Source organism: Asparagus officinalis, chromosome 6, assembly GCF_001876935.1.
Source record: "Asparagus officinalis chromosome 6, Aspof.V1, whole genome shotgun sequence".
Taxonomy (NCBI): domain Eukaryota; kingdom Viridiplantae; phylum Streptophyta; class Magnoliopsida; order Asparagales; family Asparagaceae; genus Asparagus; species Asparagus officinalis.
The window spans coordinates 73,960,172-73,975,178 of NC_033799.1; the positions used below are offsets into that span (position 1 = coordinate 73,960,172).

At 38.8% G+C, this 15,007-nt stretch overlaps 1 protein-coding gene across 1 annotated transcript in view; it reads right to left on the reverse strand.

The window, feature by feature from the left end:
* Positions 1-545, reverse strand: part of LOC109845555 (probable inositol transporter 2) — an 11,806-nt gene extending 11,261 nt beyond the window's left edge. The window contains 1 exon segment of the mRNA XM_020414820.1: positions 369-545. Coding sequence (XP_020270409.1) covers positions 369-501 — 133 coding nt within the window. The 5' untranslated portion in view covers positions 502-545.

Consider the following 15,007-nt stretch of genomic DNA (forward strand, 5'->3'; position numbering starts at 1 on the left):
AAAACCCCCCCAAAAAAAAAAAAAAAAAAAACAAATAGAATTCTCAACCTGTATCATAACCAAAGAGAAACCCAACTCATCCTTTCCATAAAAAAAGATTATATTCTAGAAAAAATTGAAATTGATATTGATATCTGGAGCTGAGAGAGTAGAAATATATTTCAAAAAACTATCTTTGGAGAGAGTAGAAATATATTTCAAAAAACTATCTTTGGAAGAGCTATTTAAACAACTAAAGATTCAACTTATATCTGTCTTCTCTTATAAAAAAAACATTAAGGCAGTAAACAGTGTCCTAAGCAATCATTTACAAGAAAAACAGTAAAAATACCCAAAAATTGTGAAGAAATAAATATAGAATTCTCAACCTGTGTCATAACCAAAGAGGAGCCCACCAAGTCCTGCAGAGAAAGCAAGCCTTAAAACATATGGATTCCTCCACGTGAGAGAGAAGCACTCTTTGAAAGCAGAAGCATCTGCTTCTATCACTCCCCCCTCCATTTTTTTTTTCTGAGCTCACCCAATTTTTTAAAATTTTTAGTTTCTTAGAGAGAGAAGCAAATGATGCAACATTATAAGATAGAGCTGTATTTAAAGAAGGACGTGAGGGTGTGAATTTCCATTTTGGCCAATTCCCCTTATTTTCATATTTCCTTTATACATTTTGGCCAATTCCCATTATTTTCATATTTCCTTTTATGATAAAATAAACGTATTAAATTGTGTATACAGATAGGCATTAACTGTTGGTTCAGAACCCACAGTGGCCCAAAAGAGTGAGCGAGGGTTTAAAATGGAAAGTATTCAAAAACAAAATTGGACATTAATTCTTTTCCTTGAATTTTACTTCAGGTCAAAATGGGCAGAGTATTATTTCCATGAATTTGGTTTATGCAGATGTATCCATGGCTTTTGTGACAGGATAAACATGGACAAATGTTCTTCATATTATTTTCACATAACTAAAAACAAGCCTCAATTACAGACTACTGTTTTTGTTTAAAAAAAATAACTTGAGAAAAAGAATATTAAAGATTTCCACAATGGTGCTCCAAATATACTGTATGTTGGGTATCTACTCAAACTCCAAGCTAGGATATAGTTTTTTAATTCTTTGTATAACTTCATGAGAATTAGATAAGGTTAGGGATCTATCATGATTAAGAGTTTGAGTTTCATCATAATTGGGAGTTTGAATCTTATTCTAATTAGGAAGTTAGGCTAGAGATAGGGTTTTGGTTTCTCTATATATATCCTTCTATTGTTAGAGGAAGAAGAGCAAGAAGAAGAAGTGTAGAGAGAAAGAGTGAGAGAGAGTTTGGCAGTCTTTGTCCGTGCAAAATATTATAATTTGAAGGTGATAGTGTATTGATTTTGATCCCGTGGTTTTTTCCTGTTGAGGGTGTTCCACGTTAAATATTGTGTGATTTTATTTGCTGCGTTTGGTAGTTTTTTGGGGGTTTTTACGAGATCTAAAAATCCCTACACTGTATACGTAAGAGAAGCTTTTTTTTCTGCATTTTGTGACACTTTTGAAAATTCTTCCATAGCTGAAAACTCAATGTAAATGCCTCTACATATTGAAAAATAAAAAAAGTACAAAAATTCAGTGCAAAAAAAAAAAAGAAAAAAGAAAAAAGAAAGTCCAATGGAAATGCCCTCAAACTTTTGAGAAAAAATATGATAAATCATATGTTCACTTGAGAATTTGACCATTCCATTTCCTGACGTTTTATATCGTGTGCACCAAAATAATAGTAATTTGAAAAATAAAACCATTCACATGACTAATTGCAAAATTCTGGTATTTGGAATTATATTTTAGCTCATTCACGTGGGAGCAACATTCTGTTGGATTTTTTGGTCAAAACTGCTTTCCAAAATGAGTTTTCAAACTATATATATATTAACCACAAGTACTTTTCAAAAATACTTAGTAGCCTAGTGGAAAGTTTATGTTTTGGTGTTTCAAAAGGTTCATTGTTCGAGGCTTGCCAACGGCAAGCCGAGAAGTGTTTTATTTGAATTAATTCCTCATAAATTCTAGTGGGCCGTGGGCCGTAGACCGTAGGCTAATGGGCCGGGGATTGGGGCTAATCGGACTGAGGCGCTAAGTGGCGCTTTGTTAGGCGCACTTTGCACTTCGCACGGAGGCATCGGGGCGAGGTGGCGCCATGTTGGCTGCTTCACAGCATGCGGACGAGCTACGTATTCGCACGAGGGTGACCCTAGCGATCTCATAGTTTGATAAGGTTCGCTCGTTCGACGAAGTTCATCTGTCATACGAGGTTCACCTGTTTGACGATATTCGTTTGTTTGACGAGGTTCGTCTGTCATACGAGGTTCGCCAGTTTGACGAGGTTCGCTCGATCAACGAGATTCGTTTGTCATACGAGGTTCGTCGGTTTGACTATGTTCGTTCATTCGACGAGGTTCATCTGTTATACGAGGTTCGCCTGTTTGACGACTTTCATTTGTCAAACGAGGTTCGTCTGATTTGCTGAGACATGATCCTCATGTTCCGTAGCAGCCCGTCCATTGATTGCCTCGTATTCAGCAGTTACCGCATGCAACAGTTACAACAGCATTAAGAGCAATTTAATGCATTGATGTTACAATCTTAATTATTATTAAGAATTATAACGGTCACATTAATTGCTAATAACTCTTGAGCTGGCCTTAGAGGCCTATAAATAGCGCCCTTGGGCAGCTCTTGGTTGTGGTTGGAAACTCTCTCGCGAGCGTGAAATACGAACGTCAGTATAGAATACAAACGTCGGTATACCCACGCAAGCTTGAAATACGAATATCAGATTGATGTTGTTGTTGTGCTGTAGCTGCAGAAACTGTGCCCGCAGGAACCCTGAAACTGAAAGGTTTTGAACCGTAAGGTTCTGAGATCGAGCCGCAGGAACCCTGAAACTGAAAGGTTTTGAACCGTAAGGTTCTGAGATCGAGGAGATCTTTTGCCTTGATCGAAAGGTCTTATAGATCCGTAAGGTTCTGAGATCGAGGAGATCTTTTGCCTTGATCGAAAGGTCTTATAGATCGAGGAGATCTTGATAGTACTGAATTGGTGCACACCAGAGTACTGTACTGCTGTTCATGAAAGCAGTTTGGCCTTGGAATCCTTGCACCGGAGTAGGCTAAATATTGCTTTAAGCACAACGTTTCACAAACGTACAATAGTTAATTGAAAAAATTTAAAATAACAGCACATCATCCTTTACTGTTTAATTCCAGATTGAATCACAATTTCTAACAATCTTAAAGTAATATTTCAAATCTACTAATGGATCCTGCGAGGACTCTTGGAGTGGACTGTCTCAAGTTAGAAAAACTTTGATGGATCTAATTTCAACGCATGGCGTCAAAAAGTGATTTTTAGGATGCAACTCCTAAAAATCTACTATGTGGTTTCTGAGGAGAAACCTGACTTTGAAGAAGACTCAGAGTCTGAAGCCTATTGGGATATAGATGATCATTTCTGCAGGAGTTATCTCCTTAACTGTCTGGCTGATTATCTGACAGATGCTTACACCAACAAGCCATCTGCAAAGGAAATCTGGAATGCTCTGGAGGAGCAATACAAGGATGAGGAGAAGCTTTCCAAGTCTCACCTCATTGATAAATTTCTGGACTTCAAGTTTGAAGATGACAGAAGCTTTCCAAGTCTCACCTCATTGATAAATTTCTGGACTTCAAGTTTGAAGATGACACTGAGGTTTTACCTCAAGTTAAAGAACTCGAAAAGCTTGTTATGAAGTTGAAGGATGAAAAGATCAGTCTTTGTCAAACCTTTATTTCTGGTGCAATTATCAACAAGCTTCATCCATCTTGGATGTCGTTCTCCATGGACATCCGAAGAAGAAAAAGATAAGTGACTTTATCTGATTTGAAGAGGTTCATTCAGATCTAGGACGAGATTCGGACTCGCACAAAGAATGAGCTCCTAGCTAAGCAGAAGGCGTCTACTAACATGGTGACTACTAACTCTGAGAAGGGTACCAATTCTTCTAAGAAAAAGAAGTTTTTTTTAACAAAAATAAGAATCATAATCCGAAGAACCTGAATGTTCAGAAGAAAGATTACAAGAAGAGCGGCAAATGCTTCAATTGTGGGAAGCAAGGACATTTTGCCAAAGACTGCAAAGCACCAAAGAAGGGAACAATACATAATATTAATAAACTTGACAATTGTGTGGCTATGCTCTTTCAGGTGACAACTTCCAGCAAAGTCTCTGGTTGGTGGTTAGATACAGGTGCTAGCTATCATGTCTGCTCCAACAGAGATTTGTTCTCTTCCTATGTTGCTGCCAAAGAAAATGTATCAATGGCTGGTCGTTCTGTTATTCATGTTCTTAGAACTGGGACTGTGGTGCTGACTCTTTCTTCAGGGAAGACTCTCACATTGAAGGATGTGAAACATGTACCCTCAATTGCCAAAAACATAGTCTCTGGAAGCCTGCTATGTGACGCTGGTATGAGCTGGATTTCCAAGGAGGAAAGGTTGTGTTATCTTTTAAGAAAATATATTTTGGCAATGCATATCGTACTAATGACATGTATAAGATCAGTACTATTGTACCCAACTCAGTTGTAAATGAAGTATCCTCTTCTGCTTACTCCTCTGTATTATGATACAATAGGCTAGGACATGTGAATTATAGAAAGCTGTCTAGCATGGAGAAGTTAGGATTACTTCCAAAATGTGGGGGTAACAAACCTGATAAGTGTGAAGTCTGTACACAAGCTAAGCTGACAAGGAAGCCATTTCCAAGTGTCACAAGGAGCACCAACCTATTGGATCTGATTCACTCAGATACTTATGATTTCAAGAGCTTCGTCACTCGAGGCGGCATGAAGTACTTTATCACTTTCATTGATGACCACTCTCGCTTATGCCACGTCTACCCGCTGAAATCTAAAGATGAAGCCTTCAGCAAGTTCGTCGAGTTTCGGACTCGAGTGCAGAAGCAGCTTGGACTTCAGGTGAAAAGACTCAAGAGTGATAGAGGAGGAGTGTACCGATCTAAGGAGTCGGAGGCATATTTCAAGGAGTATGGAATCATTGCTGAAACCACTGCTCCGTATTCTCTGCAATCTAATAGAATTGCAGAAAGGAAGAATCGCACATTGACCGAGATGGTGAATTCGATGCTAATCACATCCGGTCTACCTACATGCTATTAGGGAGAGGCTTTGCGGATGGCAAACTGGATTCTGAACAGAGTATCCTATTCCAAAACTGATAGTACTCCTCATCAGTTATGGTTTGGATTCTGAACAGAGTATCCTATTCCAAAACTGATAGTACTCCTCATCAGTTATGGTTGGGATATCCATATCCTTTGGATAGTCTTAAAGTGTGGGGGTGTCTCGTATATGTTTGAGTTCCAGATATCAGAAGGCCTAAGCTCGGACCAAAGGCAAACAAATGTGTGTTTCTTGGCTTTGCTGAAGATAGTGATGCTTGCAGGTTCCTTAACCTTAGAACCAACTCTATCATTGAAGCTCGGGATACAGAATTCTTTGAGGATAAGTTTATCAAAGATAAATGATTATTGCTCAAAGATATAGCAGAGAATGCTAGTACGTCAGACGCACCAGATGAGCCAGTTTCGCGAGAAACTAAAAATGTTAGTGATGAAGGAGTTACTGAACCATCTTCCAAGCGTGTCAAGAGACAGAACGATTTTGGAGATGATTTCATCACCTATAATGTGGAAGGAGACCCACAGACATCTATGCACTAGTTTGCAGGATCACTACCATCAGAGTGCTTATCGCATGGGCAGCGATAAAAAAGTTCGTCATATATCAGATGGATGTGAAGACTGCCTTTCTTAATGGAGACCTCACAGAAGAGATCTACATGGAGAAACCAGAAGGACTTGATGCTCTAGCTGGTAAAGTTTGTAAACTTATTAAGTCTTTATATGGACTTAAGCAGGCACCGAAACTCTGGCATGAGAAGTTCGATGGGGTTGTTCGTAACAATGGGTATCAAGTCAGTGAGTCTGACAAGTGCCTATACATCAAGGTCACTGAAGGGAAGGTGGTGGTTATCTGCCTTTATGTGGATGATATGCTCATCGTCGGGAGTGATTTAGAGATAGTAACATCTACCAAGAAATTTCTATCAGCTCAGTTCAGCATGAAGGGCCTTGGAACTACAGACGTGATTCTCGAAATAAAAATCATATACTCTAAAGAGGGTATTGGATTATCTCAATCTCATTATGTCGAGAGCATGCTAAGAAAGTATGGCTACTACGACCTGCCAGAACTGTCAGTGCCGTATGATTACAATAAGAAGCTTCGATCGAACACTGGAAGACCAGTAGAGCAGCTAAGGTACTCAAAGATAATTGAAAGTCTTATGTACGCGATGAGCTGCACAAGGCCAGATATAGCATTTGCTATAGGAATGCTTAGTAGGTTCACAAGTAATCTTGGAAAGCTTCACTGGGATGCTGTCCAGAGATTGATGAGATACTTGAAAGGAACTACAGGTCTGGGCCTATTCTATACTGGATATACGACTGTAATCGAAGGCTATTCAGATGCGAGCTGGTGCTCAGAACCAGATGAGTGCAGATCTACTGGAGGTTTTATCTTCACTATGGGCGGAGCTGCCGTCTCGTGGAAATCTAAGAAGCAAACTATGATTGCACAGTCATCGATGGAATCTGAGTTCTTCACACTCTGTGCTGTAGGAGAGGAAGCTGAGTGGCTCAGTTGTATTCTCTGAGACCTTCCATTGACAGAATTGCAAGGTGCAATTACAATCTATTGTGATAATCAGGCAACGGGTGTTGTGGCAGCGAACTCGTTGTTTAATGGAAAGAAGCGGACCATTCATCTGAATCATGGCTATTTAAGAGAACTCATTTGCCAAGGAGTCATCTCGGTGATTAACGTTCGGTCTTTAGAGAATGTGGCTGATCCTTTGACTAAATATCTAAAAAAGGACATAGTCGAAAAGACGTCTGCTGCAATGAGTCTCAAAGTTTTGTGAGTCTTACAAATACTTACCATGTTCATCTGATTATTAGTTCAAAGCTTATGCTACTAATAATAAAGATAACTGGTTTAAAAGTCAAGTAAGATTTGTAAAGTTTGGTGAGTCTTACAAACACTTACCATTTTGTCAAGTTATTAGTTCAAAACTTACGCTACTAATGATAAGATGATTGGTTCAAAAGTCAAGTAAGATTTACAAGTAAAATCATATCATGTAAAGAGGTTGGTTGTTAAGACTTAATGAGTCTAAAGCATTTCGGATGTGGGATGTTGGATAGGTAACATGCCTAAAGGACTCACCAATGATCCTATCATGTAAAGGAGTTGGCTGTTAAGCCTTAATGGGTCCAAAGCATTTCAGATGCGGAGTGTTAGATAGGAAACACGCCTAAAGGACTCACCTAGAATCCTATCATGAGAGAGGATGACTTTTAAGCCTTAATGAGTTCAAAACATTTCGGATGCGGGATGTTTGATAGGAAACATGCCTAAAGAACTCACCTATGCCTGGGTGGAGATTTGGCCGTCTCCTATGGTGTCTTGTGGAAAGATACCTAGAGCCCTAGCAGAAACCAGGACTAGCACAGGGCCATAAATGTGCAAATGCAAAGGCAAGTGTGGTTCAAAGTGAAAACTACCACAGATAACTTTGATCTTGTGTGATCGCTAGATTTTAGACATGTGCTGGTTCAAGTCTCTACGACACCATGCATCTATCTTTTATTCAGTTGGTCTAAAGGGGATTCAAGTCCTTGTGACATCTACCTTATGCACAACGATTGAAACGACGACACCATAACACGACACTAGTTTAAAAACTTGTGGGGGAATGTTGGATTTTTTGGTCAAAACTGCTTTCCAAAATGAGTTTTCAAACTATATATATATTAACTACAAGTACTTTTCATAAATGCTTAGTAGCCTAGTGGAAAGTTTATGTTTTGGTGTTTCAAAAGGTCCCTTGTTCGAGGCTTGCCAACGGCAAACCAAGAAGTGTTTTATTTGAATTAATCCCTCATAAGTTCTAGTGGGTCGTAGGCGTGGGCGTAGGCCAATGGGCCGGGGATCGGGACTAATCGGGCTAAGACGCTAAGTGACGCTTTGTTAGGCGAACTTTGTACTTCGTACGGAGGCATCGGGGCGAGGTGGTGCCACGTTGGCTGCCACTATGGTCGCCACATTGTCTGCTTCGCAGCATGTGGACGAGCTGGTGCCACGTTGGCTGCCACTATGGTCGCCACATTGTCTGCTTCGCAGCATGTGGACGAGCTACGTATTCGCACGAGGGTGACCCTAGCGGTCTTGTAGTTTGATAAGGTTCGCTCGTTCGACGAAGTTCATCTGTCATACGAGGTTCACCTGTTTGACGATGTTCATTCATTCAACGAGGTTCGTCTGTCATACGTGGTTCGCTTGTTGACGAGTTTTGTCTATCATATGAGGTTCGCCAGTTTGATGAGGTTCGCTCGATCGACGAGGTTCGTATGTCATACGAGGTTCACTTGTTTGACTATGTTCGTTCGTTTGACGAGATTCGTCTATCATACGAGGTTCGCCTGTTTGACGACGTTCGTTTGTCAAACAAGGTTTGTCTGATTTGCTGAGTCATGACCCTCGCGTTTCGTAGCAACGCGTCCATTGATTGTCTCGTATTCAGCAGTTACCGCATGCAGCAGTTACAACAGCATTAAGAGCAATTTAATACATTGATGTTATAATCTTAATTGTTATTAAGAATTGTAACGATCACATTAATTGCTAATAACTCTTGAGCTGGCCTTAGAGGCCTATAAATAGCGCCCTTGAGCAGCTCTTGGTTATGGTTGGAAACTCTCTCGCGAGCGTGGAATACGAACGTCAGTATAGAATACGAACGTCGGTATACCCACGCGAGCTTGGAATACGAACGTCAGATTGACGTTGTTATTGTGCTATTGCTGCAGAAACTGTGCCCACAGGAACCCTAAAACCGAAAGGTTTTGAACCGTAAGGTTTTGAGATCGAGGAGATGTTTTGCCTTAACCGAAAGGTTTTATAGATCGAGGAGATCTTGACAGTACTGGGTTGGTGCACACCAGAGTACTATACTGCTGTTTCTGGAAGCAGTTTGGCCTTGGGATCCTTGTATCAGAGTAGGCCAAATATTACTTTAAGCACAACGTTTCACAAACGCACAACAGTTAATTAAAAAATTTTTAAATAACAGCACGTCATCCTTTACTGTTTAATTCTAGATTTAACCACAATTTCCAACACATTCAAAGTAAGTCATTTTGGAGAAACTTACTTAAGAGAGGAGAAAGCACAAAAAGTCCAAGTCTAGTTCATGTATTCCACGGATAGTAATGAATTTATAATAATAATGGTAGTAATGAGTTTATAATAATAATGAATTTATAATAACAAGAGTAGATAAGTTTTTTGAGTTGCACATGTTGTTGATATTCCTAACTTATATTATTGGCTAAAAGTAGTATTTGCTCATGTTAGGATTAAGCCAAAGTTAGAAGCATATCATAAAATAAGCATTTTTATTGAAAAATCTGCCATATAAATGGAAAATGCTCCATGTGATATTAGATGAATTATTTTATTTCATCGTAGTTTCATTCATTTTCTTTGAAATAGAGAGGCTGATGAAGAATTTACTAACTTTTTGTTAGTGCATTGATAGTTGTGAGTGCTCCGAGGAGTTGTGTGTTCATGTTAATTTCTAGTGTTAGCAAGAATTCAGTAGTTATTTGAGTTTGGTGGCATTTTTTTCTCTCATCAAACACTCAAAGTCCACTACTATTTCTTATTACGTCTAGTTTAAACATTTATCTTTTTTATAGTGTGACTATATTGTTAGAATATAAAAGTATAAACCTTATTTTTCCAATACAATTTTGCAATTTTTGTAAAGTTATAGGGATTTTAATATTATACCAGAGTAATCCAAGTTCAACTCTCATCTGTCACGAATTTAAATCTAATTTTATAAATAAAAAGTTACTACTACTATGTCAGTCTAGATTCAACCCCAAAAAAAAGACACTCAATCTAAAAACATGTTGGAATATAATGGTGCAACTCTCAAGTTTTGATATAGTGGAAAGAACTTTAAAATATATCATCTTACATTGGAGTAGATAATTAACTTTAGGTAGTGTGACAATTTGATTCGTAAAACTTGGTTGGTTCTTATTTCTTCAGATTGTACTTTTCTCTTTTATTTTCCTTCTTTTATATGCATTGTTGGGACAAACCCAGGGCCCAATAGAGTAAGGTCCCAGCGAATAGTAGAGCAGAAGTAATGAAATGAACACACAGATTTACATGAAAACCCCCCTAAATGAATTTAGGGTATAAAAACCACGGGCAATAATAAAAGAATTCACTATGAAGAAAATTTAGGAGTTACAATCTCTCTTCTCAAGGAGAATCTCTCTCTATTTTTCTCTCTTTCTCCCTCCCTCTCTCTTTCTTTTCCTCTTACTTGGTGAAACTAGGATGATAAGAACTTAACGCCAGGGAGAGCTATATATAGGTGAGTTTGTGGTAGGTGCACACTGTTGCTACAGTAATATTTAGTGGTGTGCGGTTGGTGATTACTGTAGCGGGTAAGTGTTTACTGTAGACACAATAACTTTCCATCAATCTCCCACTTGAAGATTTGATTGAGTACCAATCATATCTTCACACCATTCTTTCTATATTGTCATCTTCATGTTGCTTACGTCTCCGACAGATCATAAGAGGATCGGCACCAAATAAATTTATTAGTATTAACTGCTTTTATTAAAAATCTGCAATGTTGTCTTTGTTATGAATTTTCTACATATCCACTATTCCTTCTTCCGCTTTCTCACAAATGAAGTGATACTAAACTCGAATGTGTTTTGTCTTTGAATGAAAGGCTGGATTTCTTGCTAAATGTAAAGTACTCTGGTTGTCACAAAATAGAAAAATCTTCTTTTATTCATGCCCGAGTTCCTCCAGCACCATCTTCAACCATATCGCCTCTTTACTAGCTTGTGTAGCTACTACATAATCTGTATCTGTTGTTGAAGTAGTCATAACTGCTTGCAATTATAAAATCTAGCTTACAGCTCTGCCAGCAAGTGCAAACACATAGCCTGTGGTAAATTTGCTATTATCACGATCACCTACATAATCAGAATCAACATATCCGTTGATAATAAAATCTGATCCTCTATAATATAATGCAACATTTGAGGTTCCCTTAATGTATCTTAGGATCCTCTTTACAACATTCCAATGCTCTTTACCAGGATTCGCCATGTATCGACTAAACACTCCCACTACTTGTGCAATGTCTGGTCTTGTAAAAATCATTGCGAGCATTAAACTTCCCACTGCTGATGCATACGGTACTCAAGACATCTCCATCCTATCTTCTTCACTACTAGGACTCATACTGGAGGATAACTTAAAATTAACATGAAGTAGGGTAGAAATTGACTTACAATCTTGCATGTTAAAGCGCCGCAAGATTTTCTTTAAATAATTCTTCTGAGAAAGCCAAATCTTCCTATTAATTCTGTCAAGGTAAATTTACATCCCTAGAATCTTATTTGTAGATTCTAAATCCTTCATTTTAAATTCCCTAGACAACTGTGCCTTTAATTCTTTGATACGATCTTTGTTGGGGTCTAGAACCAACATGTTGTCAACATACAACAATAAGATAGCAAAGTTATTTTTACCAAACCTCTTAAAATATGCACAAGGGTCTAAATAAGGTCTATTGTATCTAAGGCTCATGATAAATGAATCAAATCTCTTATACCAACACCTCAGCACCTGCTTTAGACCGTACAGAGATTTGTTCAATCTACAAACCAATTTCTCTTTTTTTTTCTTCAAAACCTTCTAGTTGGAGCATGAAAATTTCTTCTTCAAGATCTTTATGAATAAATGTTGTTTTCACATCTAGCTGCTCTAGATGTAAGTAAAATATAGTGCTCATGGCTAGGACTACTCGGACTATTTTAAGTCAAACTACAGGAGAAAATATTTTATTAAAGTCAATACCTTTTTTTGAGCATATCCTTTTGACCCCAATGTAGCATGATATCGCTCCACTTGATCATCATCATTTCGTTTGATCTTATAGACCCATTTATTTCCAATAGTCTTTCTTCCTTGTGCTAGTGACACAAGTACCCAAGTCTTATTCTTATAAAAAGCTTCAATTTCTTCCTACATTGCTGCCATCTACAAAGATACATATGTGTTATTTATAGCTTTATAAAAAGTTGATGGCTCTTCATTCTCTGTTAGAAGACAATATGCAATATTACTCTCCGTAATATACTCCAAGTGTCAAGTCGGTGGTCTTCTCTCACGAGTTGACCTTTGAACTTCTGGATCCTCAGACTCGACTGGTTCTTGTACATCATGCTCCAGTGTTGTTAGAAGAATTTGGACCATTTTCCACCTGAACAGCTACAGTCTCTGAGTTCTTCCTTGAACAACTTTCATTCTCTTCACTTTGTAGTTGATTCTCTACAAAGATAATATCTCTACTGACGATAACCTTGCGGGTAGTGGGATCCCACAAGCGATACCCCTTAACTCCGTCAGTATACCCCAAGAATATACATTTTTTGGATTTTAAATCTATCTTTGTAATTTATTGGGTATTGTATATTGCGTACACTGAACTTCTATATATATATGGAGGTTGGAATAATCAGTTGGATTGCCAGTCCACATCTCCACCGACGTCTTTAACTATATTACAGTTGATGGAGATCCATTCACCACATAACAGGCGGTTTTTACAGCTTTCGTCCAAAAAACTTTATCCAGATTTACAGTTGCCAATATTGCTCTTATTCTTTCCAACAGAGTTCTGTTCATCCGTTCCGTCACTCTATTTTGTTGAGAATTATAAATAGTACTGAATTGTCTTTTGATGTCTTCTTGCTTGCAGAATGCAAGAAATTCACTATCTGTGTATTCTTCTCTATTATTTGACCTTAAGCACTTGATATTATTTTCAGATTCAAGATCGGCTTGCGCTTTGTAGGCTTTAAAGATTGAGAACACATCCGCCTTCTTCTTGATAAGATACACCCAACATCTCCTGGAGTAATAATCAATAAATGACACAAAGTACTTTGCTCCTCTCATGGATATAACTGGTGCTTACCATACATCTGAATGAACTAGTTTTAGAATAGCCTTGCTTCTAGAACTCGATATGTTGAACTCCAGCTGATGCTGCTTACTTGTAATACAATGCTCGCAGAATGGAAGGGCAATCGAAGTAAGTCTAGGAAGCAGCTTCTGATCGGAGAGAATCTTCAAGCCTCGTTCTGACATATGGCCTAGTTTGCGATGCCACATCATGGTTTGTTCTTCTCCATAGCTAGATATCACACATGAATCTGCTTCCTGCAGGGTTTCTCCTTTGAGCATGTATAGATTTGCAGCTATCTTTTCCCTTTTAACACAATAAGCGCCCCTCTAATAATTTTTATGATCGCGTTTTCTATATGGGTCTTGCACCCGAGCTCATCTAATTATCCTAAAGACAATAAATTATTCTTCAAGCCCTTCACATGTTGCACATCTTAAGTGGTGTGTATTGTATCATCATACATTTTGATTTTGATAGTGCCAGTACTAGAAATCTCCAATGCATGATTATTTCCCATGAATAGAGATCCTCCTAAGAGAGGTTCATATTTGTGAAACCATTCTCTCTGGGAGGTCATGTACCATAAGGCTGCTGAATCTGGAAGCCAGACATCAGCAAATCTTTTTTTGCCTTCATCAACAATGGTTGTTCCACCGTGTAAAATTTCACCATTATCTGATGTACTAACATCACATCCTTAAGATTTTGATGGCTCTGAAGACTTTTTATCACCACTCTTCTTAATGTGTCAACACTCCGATTTCACGTTGTAGGCTGTCTAAAAAATCAAAATAGATAGCTGATCCCCCATCAAACACCGATAATGAAAGTTACGATCTGACGACTTCCAGAAGGCTATAATTTAAAGACTTTCACGTAGATTAATGAAGGTTACAATCTGACGACCTTCACAACAACCGATGAAAGCTCTAGTTTAACAATCTTCACAATCAACATCGGGAGTTACAATCTGACAACTCTCGTATTTTCGAGCAGCCAAGGCGAAGATCATTCAACAATGATCTTTACAACGCTCTACAGAAGAAGCTACAAGTCAACTAGCCCCTTCTAAACACAGAAGTCATCTCCGCATTCCAATTCGTGAAACGCAGGCGACCCCCGCGTTTCAATTCGTGAAATGCAGGCGACCCCCGCGTTTCCAATCCTCAGCAAACCAAATGCGGGCGGCCCTTACGTTTTTCAACACCCAGCGAGTACCCAACTCCGCGTCTCCATTCTAAAACGCGGAGTTAGGGTCCTGAATGCCAACATGGGTGTTTGACTCGTTCAAACACGAGATGAACGGTTGCAGGAACCGTTTTCCCTCCACGATTTAAGGGATTTCCTCCCCACTTAGGAGCGGATTAAGGGGGCGGTTACACCCCTTAATTCCCTATAAATATGGGTAAACTCGATTGGGTCCGGGCTAGCTTTTTAGATCTGGGACTTGGCAGCGAAAGGTTGGAAGTTCTTAGCTCGGATCGACCATTCGGCTTGGCAGTAACAGGAGGGATCCTTGGGCGAGCTTTTGAGGGGATCAACATCATCCTCCAAAGAAGATCATCTTCAATGTTCGGCAACGAGGAGCTTCTTCATCCTTGGCTTATCAACCGACTTTCGGTTCAAATCATCTCTTTGATAGAGTTTCAAACTCGTTCAGAGTTATCAACTCATCAAGAGTTTTAAACTTGCCATGCAAGTTCTCCACAGCATCAAATCGTGAGGAGAAGATATCGTTTCAGTGAATCAAAACATCAGATCGTCAACGAAGAGCAAACTCGACGCGAGCATTCGAGGGAGGCATTCCATCGCCACCAAGAAGAACCCAGAA